The following is a 16510-nucleotide window of genomic DNA, read 5'->3' as shown; positions in this document are numbered from 1 at the left end:
TCTTTACATTTCCAACACTTATTACATGTCTTATACATTTTTGCTAGTTTAACCGGTGTGATATACCATCTATATACCATTTTCATAATGTTCTCTTTTAACGCAGTACATGCTGTAAATTTTATATTTACATTCCATACTTTTCCCCACTCATTCAATTGTATATTGTATCCAAAATCTTTGGCCCAATGTATCATCACCGACTTTACTTCTTCATCCATCGTTTGCCATTCTAACAATGTTTTATACATTTTTGACAATATCTTATAATCACTGTTAATTATCTCTGTTTGAAATTTCGATTCTTTTTCTGCATATCCACTCTCTTTACAATCCTTTTTAAACATTTCATTTACCTGAAAATAATGCAACCAATCAAACACAAATTCTTTTACTTGTTCGTATGGCTTCATTTTCCACTTTCTTCCTTCTTTAATTATTAATTCTCCATATGTAATCCAGTTCCCTCTCATATTGATTTTCTTTACACTCATAACCTCTAATGGGGACAACCAGTGTGGAACTTTAGGTTCTAATATATTTTTATACCTATCCCATATTTCTATTAAGGATCTCCGGAAAATATGATTCTCAAAACCCTTGTGGCTTTTCTTCTTCTCCAACCATAGATACGCGTGCCATCCAAATCTGTTATCAAATCCTTCTAAATCTAAAAGTTTTTTATTTTTTAATTTTATCCATGCTTTTAACCAACAGAGACAGGACGCGTCATAATATAATTTCAAGTCTGGCAGGGCAAAGCCTCCTCTTTCTTTCGCATCTGTTAGTAACTTAAATTGTATTCTTGGCTTTTTACGCTGCCAAATATATCCTGCCAAATATATCTTATTTTCTGAATCATATTTTTCTATCTTTCGCTTTTATGCTCTTTTCTGTACTGTTGATTATTTTTTTCCTTTTCTTACTCTATTTCTCTCCTTCCTTTTATGTTTTATTGTATCTACATATTTAAAAGACTTGTTTTGGTTAAAAAAGGGAAAAGATAGTATGTTTTGTAATTTTCTCCATAAACCTTAAAAAAATGTTGAGAGACAGAAAGAAAGAAACAAACGTTTAAGGCCTGAAGCCAGCAGATCTTTGCCTTCTGACCTGGAGGCAGTGATACTGCTGGTTTGGAGTGCCATTAAAAGTACTGAGACCAAGGTGTCCTGAACTATTCCCTGTTCATCACCTCACTAGCCACCCTAGTTAGGATCTCCCCCTTGGTTAGGATTTGCCCCAAAGAGAAAAGCAGAGGAACAGGCTTTCCCTTACTGGAGAGAGGGGCAAAGGTCGTGTTCACTCCCTGCCACCATGACCCATTGATCTTTCAGACTGTACTCTTATTTTAAGTGTGTTTGGAACAGGCTTGTGCTTGATGGCAGGAATTTGCTGTCATGTTTGAAGATGTGGTTTCCACACTGTTCTGTGCTTTGTGTAAGAGAGAGTGCAAGAGAGCTACAGTTGACTGGTCATGATGTACAGGGCACAAGCATTTAGAAGGATAGGAATATGCAGGAGGAGGAGACCATTTTCAGGTAATCTGGTCTTGAGAACTAGTGTGGTGGAGTGGTGAGTGTGTTAGATTAGGACCTGGGAGATCAGTTTTCAAATCCCCACTCACCCATTCAGTGTTTACGAACAATACCTTTACATTTTTATTTATTTCTTAAGGAGCTCAAGTTGTTCAAAAACATGCCTTTGCATTAAGGGCTCACCCCAACTCCTCAATAATTGTGATCCTATGTATTCTTGACTCAGGAGTAAGTCTTAGTGGACATATTTCTAAGGAGACATGCAGAGGAGCAGACTGCACATTTCCTAATAGACATTGTGCTAGAAGCATAACCAGGTGAAGAAAGGACAGTGATCCTCTCTAATGAGAAGCTACACCTGCCAATGCTCTCTCTTTCTTCTTATATGGACAGTCTACTCAAGGTCCCTCAGCCCTACTGAGCTCTTCCTGGGTGCCTCCATTCTTGGTTGCCATGGAGGCTGCTAGAGAGGAAGACAGGGAGTCCAGCCCCAGGTGGAGCCAAAGACAGGCAGAGCCAACTAAATATGGTTTTGTCCCGATTCTGGTACTTGCCATACGGAGAAGGAAGCCATCAGCCAATGCCCGGACTGAGTGTTAAGGGAGGGGGGGATCCACATCACGCACCCAATACACATCACCCTGGGGGTGCTGCCGCATTCCCTTCAAAGAGCCACAGTTTTCAGCACCCTCAGCGAACTACAGTCCCCAGGGCTCCTTATGGAAAACCATCAGGGGCTTGAAATGTATGGTTTCTGGCATAGCTCAGTCGGTATAGAACGAGACTCTTAATCGCAGGGTCGTGGGTTTGAGCCCCACGTTGAGCAAAAAGATGCCCTGCACTGTTGCTGAGGGCTGGACTAGATGACTCTCGGAGTCCCTTCCGACTCTACCAGCGGCTGATGGCGCAGGGCTCCATTCATGCCCCAGACGACCCCTCGGTGAAGAAAAGGCTGCTGCATCTATAGCAGCTGCAGAGGAATTTCACTCGTGTCTTTTGAGTCCACTTCCACGCGGGACACATTAAAACCTTCCTTAATAAAACAGCGCAACACCCAAATTCTTCCCCTGCCACAAGTCACACATGCGCGCCGCTCTCTCTCGTGCGGCCATGGCACACTCTCGAGCAGTTGCAAAAGGAGACAGGAGCCCTTCCATCTTTTCGGACTCGTTGTCTGGTTGCTATGGCCACCGCCCTTTAGCGAGGCCCTAAAGCCGCCATGTTTGTTGGGGGCAAACTACTCGAGCCTCATTTAATGTTGCACACACGCAATGAAAGACTGCCTGGTCCAGACTGCGACGTTAATAACCCCACTTTTTATGTCATTCCGGGGAGCGCCTGAAAGGCAAAACACACGAAACCTATTTCAGAAGCTATTCCCCAAAGTAGAAATAGAAAAAAGCAGCACCTCTCCAAGCCCCGGCCATAGAAACAGCAGCTATGGAAATTGGCCTGCCTCCCCGCCCCCCCCCCGCATCAAAGCGCCGGGTCGCGCGTGGGAGGGAAGAGAACGGGAAAACGTTATATTAAAACATCAATGTCAGGCGCTGGGCTTGAGAGGCGGAACGAACGTTTGCGGGTTGTGTTGCTGGCCGGAGGGGGAAGAAAGGGACCCCACAAGAAGAAAGGAGGAGGCGTTAGCAAGTTGGAGCGGGAGGAAGATGGCGGGGCTCTCCGTGCGGGATCCCGCCGTGGACCGGTCCCTGCGCTCCGTTTTCGGTGAGGGCGGAGCGGGCGCGGGAAGAGCACCCCGCTCAACCCCCACTTTGGGAAAGGCGGGGGAAAGTAGGTGGGGGGAGGAAAGGGTAGGAGAGAGAGAGAGAGAAGGCGGAAAGGGGGCGGGGGAAGGGGAAGGAAAGGTAGAAGTGGAGGAAGGAAGGAAGGTAGGGATGGGAGAGGGAGGGAAGGGAGATTAGGAGGTGTAGGGAGGAAGTTTGGGGTGGGAAGAGCAGTGGCTGCTCTGGCTCTTTCCCACCTCCCCTTTACCTCCGACTCCATGGAGAGACTCCGTGCAGAGCGCTGTTCTCTCAACTCTAGTCCAGCTTTGCCAGAGTTGGTGCCTTTCAAACATTTTGGGCATTAGCTCCCAATACAAATCCTAGGCATTATAAGGGAAACTGTGTTTGCCTCATAGCACATAGTTTTGCCAAAGTTGTGCTGCCTGAAAAGACTACCCAACCTGCCATTTCAAGCTGTGCATTGCAGTGGGAGATCAGTAGTCATGGGCAATCTTTCTTCCAAGGATGCTTCCAAAGACTCTCTTAAGTTTCCCTTGTGCACTGCTATTGAAAGAAACAGTAGAACTAAGTTCCTTGTTGTTGATTATCATTCCCTCACGTATGCTGTTCTCCATGTGCTTAGCAAATATTGTAAAGTATGTGTTGGGATGGCCTACCGTTTGCTTGCTAGGTCATTGCCTTCAAATGCATACATATTTTTATGCCTCTTGCCTAAAATTGAGAGTAAACTTTGTAAAAGCTGGGCAGTAACACGAGATGATCTAGTGCTCAGGGCCTAATTTGGGTTTCTTACTCTTTGCTGGAGGATTGGTTCTAAATAAAATACTTCAAAACTCTGCTTAATCAGTGCCTTCAGTAACTGAGACTGGGAAACAAATAACCAACACTAAAACCATTTTCCATTTCCAAATTCCTGATGGAAGATGTATGCCTTGACCTATGTTTGAAAAGATGTCCCACTTATTCCAGTAATGCTGCTGGTGCTCACAATCTGCTCCCATCTCTCCAATAGTGGGGAACATCCCATATGAAGCCACGGAAGAGCAGTTAAAGGACATTTTCTCAGAGGTTGGGCCTGTCGTCAGTTTCCGGTGAGACATATGCCTGTTAGGATTTCCTGAATCAGAGAAGCTGAGTCTGAAGGGCTGAGAAAGCTGGATGAGGATGTGGCATGGGTGGTGGTGGTGGTGGTAGATACTAGGGGATCTTAAGTCAGGGGTGGGGAATCTTGGCTGAGAAATTTAACTGAGAAGTATTAAGCAGTTTGTATGCAGAAGGTCCCACCTTCAGTCTCTTGCACTTCTCAGTCCAACCTGCCTCACATAGTTGTTGTGAAGATAAAATGGGTGGGGTATCTATGTATACCAACTTGAACTCCTTGAAAGAAAGGTGGAATATAAATATTACAAACCTCCAATAAAATGTTAAGGTAGCACAGGGATGAGGAATCTGTGGTGCTCCAGAAGTCATTGGACTCGTATCTCCCATTTGCCATAATCCCAGTGGTCAGAGATGATGAACGTTGCAGTCCAAGAACATCCAGAGGGCAACAGGTTCCTTATCCTTGAGATATCATATGCGGGGGAAAGCTTTTGTCTCTTTGAGACCCTGGAGAGATGCTGCCAGTAAATAATACTGAACTGGATAGACAAATAAACTAACCTGACTTAAGGTAGCTTCCTATATAATAGCACAGTATATAGCCAGTTAGCCTCTGATCCCCAGTTTTCACGAAACCCTTTCCCCTCCCTCTCTTGCCTTTCTGCTCATTACAGTTTGTTTTCTGTGCTTGTTGGCTAGATTGGTGTATGACCGAGAGACGGGCAAACCAAAAGGTTATGGCTTTTGTGAATATCAAGACCAGGAGACGGCACTCAGTGCCATGCGGAATCTGAATGGACGTGAGTTCAGTGGGAGAGCCCTGCGTGTGGACAATGCAGCCAGCGAGAAGAACAAAGAGGAGCTGAAGAGTGAGTCTGAAGGCCTTGTGGAAGGTGGGGGGAGGCAGCAGCTGCCATGTGCTGCCAGTCAAGGTGTGCATGACAAGGTGAAGATCTCTGGTTCTAACCCAATCTGTTCTACTAGGCCTGGGCACTGGGGCCCCCATCATTGAGTCACCCTACGGAGACCCTGTGAACCCTGAAGATGCTCCCGAGTCCATCAGCAGGGCTGTTGCCAGCCTCCCACCAGAGCAGATGTTTGAACTGATGAAGCAGATGAAGGTCAGTGGACAGTATGGCAGAGAGCAGTCAAGCCAAGTGCTGAACAGCTCACCTGGTAGCAGACGTAAGTGGCTAGGAAGTCCATGTAGGCTAGTCTTTCCTCTCCAGTCCACACCCATTTCTCACTCTAGCTGCAAAGAGAATAAAGCTTATTTCACCACGACTAGCACAGAAGCCAAAACAGTCTTACATAGGCATGGTGCAGCACTCAATATGGCCTCCAAACTTCTGCTTGATAAAAAAAATGCTTGGTTGGTTTTAACTGCGCTGCTGAGAGGCTCAGCCATAGTGTGCATTTTCATACTGGTTGCAGAGGAGAAGGCTTCCCTGTGGCTACCAGAGATCTGAAATAGTTTTCCATATCTTGTCTCTGGAGTTTATTTGTGTGTTTCTAATTGTGAACTGCCCTGAGATCTTTTGATGAAGAGCAGTTTATTATTATTATTATTATTATTAGCCTGGACGGGGAGAAATGCTCTACCCCCCCCCCCCCCAGTATTGCTGAACTACAGCTCTCCATCATCCCTGCCCATTGGCTGTGCTTGCTAGGGCTGATGGGAGTTGCAGTTTAGCCACATTGGGAGGGCCAAAGGTTCTCCACGCCTGCTTTAGAAGCTGGGGGGTTTCAATCCAGCTGCCCTGTGTGCTTTCCCATCCTCTCTCTTTCTCTCTTCAGCTCTGTGTCCAGAACAGTCCTCAGGAGGCTCGGAGCATGCTGCTGCAGAACCCTCAGCTCGCCTATGCCCTGCTGCAGGCCCAGGTGGTGATGCGGATCGTGGACCCGGAGATCGCTCTGGTATGCTTGCGACATCTCCTGCCTTGGGGAAGCAGGGGGGTGGGGGGGTGGGATGTTGCCCCCGAGGTGGGGCCATGTGTTTCTGTAACATAAAATGGCTTTACTCTGCCATTTCCCTTCCTAGAAAATCTTGCATCGGCAGACGACCGTCCCAGCTCTGATTCCAAGCGGCCTGCAAGCGGGTCCAGGACAAGGGCCTGGGCCTGGGCCTGGGCAAGGTCCCGGGCCTGGACCTGGGCCCGGACCAGGGCCTGGTCCTGGTCCTGGTCCTGGTCCAAATGCACAGATGAACCAGCCAAACGTCCCCTCCTCCCAGCCACAACCAATAGTAAGAGTTTGTTGCTTTGAGTAGAATCTTATCCCTTGCTCTGTGGGCTGAGTCTTATTTCCCAGTTGTAAATGATACGCTAGTTGTCTATATCACAGTCTGTTGATGTCCTTTCCTATTTGTTGTTTTTATGATGGTTTTAGCTAAACCTTTATTGAACATGAATATATCTGTTATAAATAATTTGATAAATTTCATAGAGTTTTTATTAGTCCTTTATTAGTAGCTATATTGGTTGTATTAGCATTTAAATGGGTTAATAAAGTAGGGGCAAACTTAGGACCAGAAATCAATTGCCCACCTCAGTGAGAATAAGGCCTCACAATCTGTTTTCATTCCCTCTTTCCAAGCAGGGGGGTATGCATGTCAATGGAGCCCCCCCTATGATGCAGCCACCCATGCAGGGAGGAGTGCCAGCCCCAGGGCAAATGCCAAGCTCTGGCCCCGGCCCCTTGGCTCCTGGAGGTGAGTTCTTCTCTGTGGGCGTGGGTGGGTGTCTTTCCCAACATCTGTAATTGATTTGGCAGTCATAATTTTTGACTCAGGGTCTCTGGGTTCCAGAGATGAGGAGATACAGGAAACCTCAGGGCAGGAAAGGGCTGAATTTGGCCACACATGGCGAGAAGTGGAATCATAGAATCATAGAATCATAGAGCTGGAAGAGACCACAAGGGCCATCGAGTCCAACCCCCTGCCAAGCAGGAAACACCATCAGAGCACTCCTGACATATGGTTGTCAAGCCTCTGCTTAAAGACCTCCAAAGAAGGAGACTCCACCACACTCCTTGGCAGCAAATTCCACTGTCGAACAGCTCTTACTGTCAGGAAGTTCTTCCTAATGTTTAGGTGGAATCTTCTTTCTTGTAGTTTGGAGGCAACATTGGAATCAAGGATGGCAGCATTGGAAGACTATAATCCTGTTCACACATAACTCTGGGTCAGCACCAGTGAATGTCGAACATCTTAAGAAACATGCATAGGGTTAAGTGGTTTAGCCAGGATGAAAATTGAGATAATTGGTGTTGATAATATTTAGTGATCTGATGTGGATGATAGCAATACAATTTGTTTATTTTCATTTTCTAACATTTAAAAAACCCCTTCTTTCTTGGTTTTATTTTATTTATCTTTGTCTTTTGCGTGCCTTGCTGGGCTTTCACTTTGCTGTTTTAAATCAGCTTTTTATTTAACAACTCATCTGACAACGCAGGCATTCAAGAATTCCATGCAAGGGTGCAAGAGAGCCAGAGGAGGAGGGATGGGTTGCTCACATCCTCCCTCCTGCAGCCCACTTCTGTGCTAGGTAAGGGAGAAGGAAAGCCTCTTTCTCAATGGAAAATGCTGGAGGAAGAGGTATTGTAGAATGCTTTTTTCCTTCTCTTTTTTTCAGTAGCCTTCTAGGAAGATGAGGCTTTCCTTCTTTCCACATCCAGCATGGAAACACAGGCTTCTGGTCTGATAGTGGACTAGTAAACATAAATAAATTGCAGGGTACTTGTTGGCTTGTTTACAAGACTGGTTTTGAATCCCTGAGTCTCCCAGCACACCCTCATAATCAACCCAGTGCCTCCTTTGCTTAACACGGCTCTTTTTCTCCCCAGGTGGCATGCCAGGAGGTGGCCCGATGCTCTTGGAACGTGGTCAAGGTAAAGCATATGGCTGCCTTCTGTCACTTAGCCAGCAGAGGGCGTCACTTCTTGAAATGCTTCCCACTCCCTCCTTTTTCTTTCATACAAAGTTAATGGGCTTGCTTTGTTCTGGTGGTGGAGGCCAAGGGGTTTGTGTGTGTGTGTAGATGTTGCTGCATGTTTGTTATTCCACCTGGTTGCACTGAAATGTACCTCTGGATCTGCAGCAAGTAACAAAACATCCTTTTGGAATTGCCTTTTTGAGCCAGCCTGCAAATCCCATTTTAGCCCTGAGGCTCCAACCTCCAGGTGCTCCCAGAAGCTCATGGAGCTGATGGACATAAAGAAACAAGTCTATTTTTTGCATTTATTTATTACGTTTTCCTGTCAGGTCCCAGGAGCAAGTTGTAGTATTATTCTCAGTAATAACTGGTTGAGAAGGAGAGACCAATAGCCCAGCTCTGAGTTCAGTAGAGCTTATTCTCAATAAGCCATGCAAAGGATGGCATCTTTAGTGAGCTTTGTTGCTAAGTGGGGGGACGGGGTTTGTACCTGTGTTTCTCATGCTCAAAGAGTCCCCATTCGTATTTGTTATATAGCCTTTTTTTTGGCCTGATTCACACACAATGCTAAGCCATAGTTTACTGTGTGTGTTGTGTGTGAACCTTGTCCAGAAGCTGAGTGATAGTTTCTTTACTGTCAGCAAACCACTATCTGGAGCTATGGTTTGTTTTAAACTATGACTTGGTGTTATGTATGAACCCAGCATGCTTCCTCTTGGGTGGCTGATGCAGATCACCACCAAAAAGGAGGTCCAGATAAACACTGAAGGATCAATGGATGCTCCGAGTCAGGGGAGAGAATGGGACAATTTCTTTTATGTGCTGCTCCTAAGATGGCTTGGCTACAACCAAGAGTCTTCTTACTGTTTGCAGCTATGTGGCCCCTAATGTCAGTAGCACTGAGAACTATATCAAACTTTTACGTATAGTTATTCCGAGTCCAAAGATCAACATAAAATGACCAGGGGGGAAATGCACAAAAGTCTACTTTTGAATTGGAATAAAAAGCTACCATGCATGAAGACTTTCAAGAAACAGAAACACAAAGCATTACGTTGGCTGCTGTAATCAGGAAAACATCTACAACAATACTTTAAAACTTGCAAAAGTTTAAATACTAAAACAGATTAAAATTGCCTCAACTTTCTTAGTCATCTGGATAGGCTTGTCTAAACAAGAACGTTTTAGCAGGGGCGGGAAAGAAGACAGTGAAGGCCTATTGGCTTGACATCAATAGGCAGGGAATTCCAAAGTGTAGGCACAGCCACACTATGGAATCATATTCTGAGGGAGTGGTCCCTCCTTTCATTTAAAGGGAAGTGTCTCCAGAGCTGTGCCAGAAGAAGAGGAAGGGGCACTCTAGGCAGGTGTGCGTCTATGCACACGCAGATGCAGCAAGTGCACCTCCTGTTGATGTGTCTGCTCTTTCTCCCTCTCTTCCTGCTGCCGGGCCAGGGAACCTGCAGCTCTCTCCCGTGGGACCTGCCAGGCCTTCCTCTATTGAGCGAGTACAAGGTATCTGTAGTTGTGGTTGGCTCCCCTTGCTCATTGCATGCCCTGGGGGGAGTATGCAAGACAAGGCCTCTGCTTACTTTGGGGGTGTAGGCCACGTGGCTCAGAGAGTGGTGTGGGACATGCTGTTGTGGGGAGAGGGAGAAATGCCGTCTTTGTGCAAGGAGGCTCCCTGTTGCAGGTTTGTTTGATCACCTGGCCTCCTGTTGTTAACAAAGACTTGGGGTTGCAACACAAGTGTTGAGTATATGGCAGCCAATTCAAAGCCTGGAGCTTTTGAAATTAACCCATCTCTCTGCAACTGCATCTGCGCATACCTGCCCTCTGTGAAGCCTGACTTTCCCCCTCTTCCGTCTCAAGTGAAGCCGACGCTCACAAAGTGGAATCACGCTTCTCTCCCATGATTTTAATTCCCCCTGCCATCTGCCTTCCCAACAGTGCCTATGCCGGATCCACGGGCCCCCATGCAGCGTGGGCCAATGCCAGCTAGTGGTCCACCACCCCGAGGCCTTCTGGGAGACGCCCCAAATGATCCACGTGGGGGAACTCTGCTGTCAGTCACTGGAGAAGTGGAACCCAGGTAGGCAGAAGGGCCTGGAACTTCTATTATTATTTTTTTATTGACTTACGAAAATTATACAGACAGCAAAATAAAGAAGCCTAAATTAACATTGCCTTCTACCGATAAGAAATAATAATTATTACAATAATGAAAATACTGAAAATACATTTACTTCCCCTTTTGAACTTCTATTCTGGGTACAATATATTACTATTCTATAAGAATCTATTATATCCTTTGCTGTCCCATATATTATTTTATTTCCCAAATTCAACCTAACCTTCCCCTCCTCCCCACTGCTTCCCTTCACCTGTGTGAGAACTTCCCATCATAATATTTTTTTTCTAGTTGCTTTAATAAAATAGAATAACATGAAAACTGTTAAATTATAATTACTGGCTGGAACTCTTCTGCCGGCCATCTTCTTTTTTTGTGCAGAATGTTGTTTTGTTGCAGTGCATTTTTTCTTCTTGTCATGCAGTAACATTTGAGCCTCCTACTTGCCTCTTGGAAGGGGGTGAAGTCCAGGCAGAGATTGTCTCACCTTGTTTGCTGTGTGAGAAGAATGGAAACTGGGTTTTGATGTCTTTTCTCCTCCTCCACCCCCCTCCCTCCCCATCCTCTTCTGCAGGGGTTACCTGGGGCCATCGCACCAGGGGCCTCCTCACCAGGGGCCCCCCATGCACCACATGGCTGGTCATGACAATCGTGGGCCGCCCCCCCACGAAATGAGAGGTGGGCCAATGGGAGAACCAAGGCCTTTGATGGGAGAGCCACGAGGTCCCATGATGGACACCCGAGGTGAGAGACGGTTTCAGGGTCAAATGAAAAGGGACACTTATTTAATGCCAGCAGTATAAATCCAAGCACAGTAAAGGATCCCTCAGGGGAGTGATATATGAAATGAATATCAGTTAGTGCTTTGTTCCCCTTTGTAACAGATGCAGATAATAAAATAACTTGTACAATAAACCACACAATAACAAATAGAAATAATTATACAAGTATACCATGTTCTAGAGGATCAAATTGTATCTTCGCCCCAAAGCAAAACTTCCCTGGCTACAAACCCTATAGGTTACAAACACGCACAAAATCAAGCCACGAAAATGTTAAAAATCAAACTGGTACAATCAGTTATTTAATTCCCCCCTAACTTGAGCAAGTAACTCCCAGGTTTGCTTCTCCGTCTATCAGATGTGTTAAGTTTGATGGTCTTCAATGCAGGTGGAAGAGATCCGAGAGGAATGGAGCCCCGAGGAATGGATGGCAGGGGCATGGAGCCCAGGGGAATGGAGCCCAGAGTGATGGATGCCAGGGGCATGGAACCCCGAGGGATGGAGCCCAGAGGAATGGAGCCCAGAGTGATGGAAATGCGGGGCATGGAGCCCAGAGGAATGGAATCTCGGGGCATGGAGCCTCGTGGGATGGAGCCCAGAGGCATGGAACCACCTCGGGGCATGGAGCCCAGGGGGATGGAGCCCCCCAGAGGCATGGAACCACCCAGGGGGATGGAGCCACCCAGGGGGATGGAACCCAGAGGCATGGACTCTAGGGGCCCTGGCCCCAACCCAAGGGGTCCAATGACTGGAGGCATTCAAGGCCCTGGACCTCTTAGCATGGCATCCACTGTCTCGCAGGGGCCTCGACAGGTATGTGGGGCAACCGTGGTCTGTTGCATTTTCACTGAGAGGTCCTTGTTGCCAGTGCAAGGACAGCCTCAGTTGGTCACGCCAGCCGATTGGCATAACAATCCAATCTCCAAATGGAGGTGGGAGAGGGAGGGAGGGAGGGAGGAATCTTCATCTTGAATGCTCCCCCTAGTTGGTTCCTGACCAAGACAGGAAGTGGCTTCAGGGTTGACTGATCGCTTAGATAAAACTCTAGACCAGGGTTTCCCAAACTTGGGTTGCCAGCTGTTTTTGGACTACAACTCCCATCACCCCTAGCTAGCAGGACCAGCAGTCAAGGCTGATGGGAAATGTAGTCCAAAAACAGCTGGAGACCCAAGTTTGGGAAACCGTGCTCTAGAGCAAGGATGGGGAACTTGCGCCCCTCCTGAGATTGCTGGACTCCAGTTCTCATCAGCCCCAGCAAAGTTTGATCGGTGATTACTAGATTCATAGTCCAGCAACATTTGAAGGTGGGGAGTTGTGTCACAGGTTCCCAACCCGTGTGCTGGATGGAAAGGCAAACACTCTGGCCAGCCCTGTGCCTTTGCAGCAGAGAACAATTCCTAGTGCAAAGCTCAGAACCCAGTAATATGAGAGATCATTAGAGAGAGCTGAGTCCTTAGCTGGGGAGCTGACTGTGGAAATTAGGGATTCTCTCCTAATACTCTACCAAGCTTTTCCTAACAGTTATACTTAATCCTTTCTAAGTCGTTGGCTGGAAAATCCATGCATTGGGGAAGGGAGCAGGAGTGGTGATCTATTTCTTTTGAAGTTGTGGTCGGAAATTATATTGGCTGTGGTTAGTGAATTGCTACCGGCCATGTCTCCCCATGTGCTTTTCTAATCAAAGGCTTGCTGTCTTACTTTTCCCATGGTTCCCCCCACCCCCCAGCTCAGTGTTCAGAGGAAGTGCAGCTAGTAGGACCTGGAGCTGCTTTCAGAGACCCTGTGAATGTTATCCATTTGCATCCATGTGACCAAGGAGGGGGCAATACATTTTCAGAAATCATTCTTTGTGTTCACAGGTGCCTAACATGCCTGCCGCAGCAATGCAGGCCGGAGGCATGCCAGGACCAAGCGTACAAGCAGCTGGCCAGCCTGGAGGGTTCAGTCCTGGCCAAAACCAGGTAACACCCCAGGATCATGAAAAGGTAAGCCAAACATTGTTGCCTTCTTTGAGTTCTCCATTAAAGAGGCAAGCAGTAGTGGTCAGCAGGAAAGGGTGGCAGCGCTTACATGACCTCCCATCACAGGGGAGGTCAGCGTAGTTCAGATGCACTGGTGGAGCCAATCCTGCACTCCCACCAGTGTGCCTCCACCTTATCACCCCTTCCTCCTAGGACTCCCCAGTAGCACCAGTGGCAAGAGGCCAGGAAAGTGCTGCTGGCCACTGCTGGAGGCAAAATTGGTGGCAGTAGGAGCAAGGTGTTTTCAGTGGTGGCTTCAAGGCTCTGGAATGAAAAATTGTTGTAGAGTGCATCCCTCAACTTACAATACAATGTGCTTTGCAGATCTTTTCAAACTAGCTTTTGGCATGTAATATGCTGCCCGTGTGTGGTTATTAGTATTTTTTTATTTTTTAGTGTAATTCAATTGCCAAATCCTTTCTAGGAAAAAAAAAACAATTGGTCTGAATACACCCTTTTCAGTTTTTCTCATCTCTTCATAGGCCGCACTCATCATGCAGGTCCTCCAGCTGACGGCAGACCAGATAGCTATGTTGCCTCCAGAGCAAAGGCAGAGCATCTTGATCCTGAAAGAGCAGATACAGAAGTCCACCAGTGCCCCTTGATCTGCACTCTCTGGGTAAGAGGGGAGCTGAGAAATGGTTGTTCAGCAGTCAGATTAAATCAAAAACAATGAATATTTGGTGTTATGTTGGAGGGGATGCCAGGAAACCCGGAATTGCGATCACATGTGGTGGGGCTGTAAATATGTACAATTTTTCTGGCAAAGGGTGTTTAAGGAGATAACAGAAATCATTGGGTTAAAGCCAGGCATCCCTAACCTTCGGCCCTCCAGATGTTTTGGACTACAATTCCCATCATTCCTTACCACTGGTCCTGTTAGCTAGGGATCATGGGAGTTGTAGGTCAAAACATCTGGAGGGTCGCAGGTTGGGGATGCCTGGGTTAAAGCTGACTGAAAGTCCAGAGTTAGCATTATTATCAATTTACGATGGGGTGGAAGGTTCGCAGGCCATGAAGGACTTGCTCACAAATTTATTGATAGCTTCATGAATTATAGCTAAAAAGTGGAAGGGGCAAGCAGAATATAAAATGGGAGAATGGTATAAAGAGGTGTGGAATATAGCTATTAATGATAAATTAACATGTGCCATTAAGATAAGATGGGGAATACACAGGAAAAATTATTTTGAGGAGATATGGAAGGTGTTTGTAGAATTTGTAGTGTTAAAACGGAAAGGGGTCAAACCATCGCAAGAGGTGTTGAAATTTTGGGAGGTTGGATAGTAACAATGGTATGGTCTCGGTGGTGGGGTGCACATTTTATTCATGATCATTACTTTGTCAAAAGAAAAAAAATAGAAATTGTACTGCCCAGGCAGCTCTGGTTCTCTCAGAGTAAACAAAGTGAGAAACCCCCATTGCCTTCTGTTTCCAGTGCTGCGCTCTCCTGTCAAAGCCCACCAAAATAAAGGGAGGTGTGCAAGCACCCCTGCTCTCATCTTCTCCTGACCATTTCCATGGTTCTTGCACAGGAGAAGGTCTTGGAGCATTGTGCCTTTGGGTGGGTGGGTGGGGGAGGTTGGGCCCACAATCCTACATTTTTATGAATGAACAGCAAAGAGGCACAGTTATTTAATATGACTCTGCTGCAGCAGCGTGTTTCTGTTGCACTTCTGCAGGAGCTTTCATATGGGGAAAACCATGCTGGAAAAGCCCAAGGAAAATGATGGCAGGCACGGAATAGAGGCATGCTGGCTGTAAAAGATCTGGTGGAGAGTCTAGCCAGCAGCCTGAGCAGAAGCAAGGCACCACCCCTGACTTCAGGCAGCTGCAAACCAATGCATGCCCAGACTTTTTCACAACCTTCTAGGCCCCGGCACCTCTCAGCACTCAATAGTGCCTAATTGCACTGATGTCCTTCACAAACTTTTGCCAAGTTCTCTGTAGTTTTAACTCTTGCCCCTTGTTCCACCAGTTCTGATAGGTTGAAAAGCTGTTTCCCCATCTGCTTTCAGGGATCCACCCGAAATCCCCATTTAGGTGCTTTTCTGCAGGAGATTGGTGTGATGGGAGCACAGTCCCTCTTCTTAACAGAATCCTCTTTGTTTTCTTAGGTTTGGAAAGTTGCCTAAGATATGTTGAAAATGACGCTGAAGACTACTTGGATGCCCTTTCTTTTCCTGAGCCTAGAGCACAATTTTATTTCAATTTATCTTGTTCAGTTCTCCCCCTTGTTCTGTTTACTTCCAGATTAAAAACTTGTCCTGGATTTGAGTGAAACCCCCATGGCTTTATTGTACAACTGCATTGCACTCACTTCATCAGTCTCTTCTCCCTGTTTCTTGCAGGGCAAAGATCAGCTTTGGTCTTCACAAAGCCATTCTTTCTCTTTTTTATAGTGTATTTATTGATTTTCATAAACATGGGAAAATACAAAAACAAGAAAAAAATGAAATATGCTTGGGGAGGGGGGGAGAGAGAAACAACATAGATTACAAAAAGACAAGGAGTTGCCAAAATATTTTCATTCCAGAATAGATGCTCTGTTGATGCATATGTATTGAAGGCAGATGATAACATGTTTTTTTTGGTCATTATGTAAGAAATAAAAAATTCAGATAATTCTTCACATTGTCTGTAGTCTTGTTTTCCTTGTAGCCTGCGAGATCCATTCTGTGAATAGCTTTCTAGTAAAGGATTTCCAGTTCTCAGAAATGACCAGTCTGGCTGCAGTCACAAAGTGCACAACAAGAATCTTGGAAGGTGTTTATAACAGTTGAATTGAGCCTGAGCAGCTTGTTTTGGATCAAGTGATATGTCATATTTTGCAATATTAACAATGTCAAAAAAGAATTTTAAAAAGCATAAGGACATTCCCACCATATATGGGCAGTATTGGCCTGGGTTTGCACATCCCTTCCATCCCTTTTATCACTTCCTCTTCCCAAAATTCTGCACAGTATGCCACTTATGAATAAGTTTCAGCATAATTTCTTTTACGAATAAAAAGATGGGTTTCACAATTGGAGATACCCACATAACATACCTCCCCCCCCCCCATCAATAATGTTTAAATCAGCCTCCCAGCATTTCCTCAAGTCACCAGTGGTGTAAGACAGAATGGTTTAGAGCAGAGCTTACCAAACTTCTCATGTTGGTGACACACTTCGCATGTATCACTTCGCAAAATGGTAATTCAGTTTTGCATCATTTCGAAACACAGTAATTTAGTTTTACTAGGAAACTGGGAATTAAACTAACCC

The 16510-nt window shown here is 46.1% G+C and overlaps 1 protein-coding gene across 3 annotated transcripts; it reads left to right on the top strand.

Annotated features, from left to right (window-relative positions):
- The first annotated feature begins 3094 nt into the window (after positions 1-3094).
- Positions 3095-15876, top strand: LOC308461234 (cleavage stimulation factor subunit 2-like). 3 transcript variants are annotated; one of them, XM_080977963.1, is made up of 15 exons: positions 3095-3254; positions 4287-4365; positions 5075-5244; positions 5360-5496; positions 6173-6292; positions 6417-6620; positions 6974-7085; positions 8222-8266; positions 9766-9825; positions 10261-10402; positions 11016-11185; positions 11612-12036; positions 13083-13208; positions 13727-13863; positions 15362-15876. In XM_080977963.1, the coding sequence occupies exons 1-14, from the start codon at positions 3197-3199 to the stop codon at positions 13847-13849; spliced, it is 1971 nt and encodes a 656-aa protein (XP_080834089.1). In that variant the 5' UTR covers positions 3095-3196; the 3' UTR covers positions 13850-13863; positions 15362-15876. The 3 variants fall into 3 exon arrangements, with proteins under 3 accessions (XP_080834089.1, XP_080834088.1, XP_080834090.1); XM_080977962.1 differs by having other exon boundaries at positions 6971-7085; XM_080977964.1 differs by lacking the exon at positions 9766-9825 and having other exon boundaries at positions 6971-7085.
- Positions 15877-16510: the final 634 nt, after the last annotated feature.

This window comes from Podarcis pityusensis, assembly GCF_964106645.2.
Source record: "Podarcis pityusensis genome assembly, chromosome: 13".
Lineage (NCBI taxonomy): Eukaryota > Metazoa > Chordata > Lepidosauria > Squamata > Lacertidae > Podarcis > Podarcis pityusensis.
This window is presented reverse-complemented; position numbering and strand designations above follow the sequence as displayed.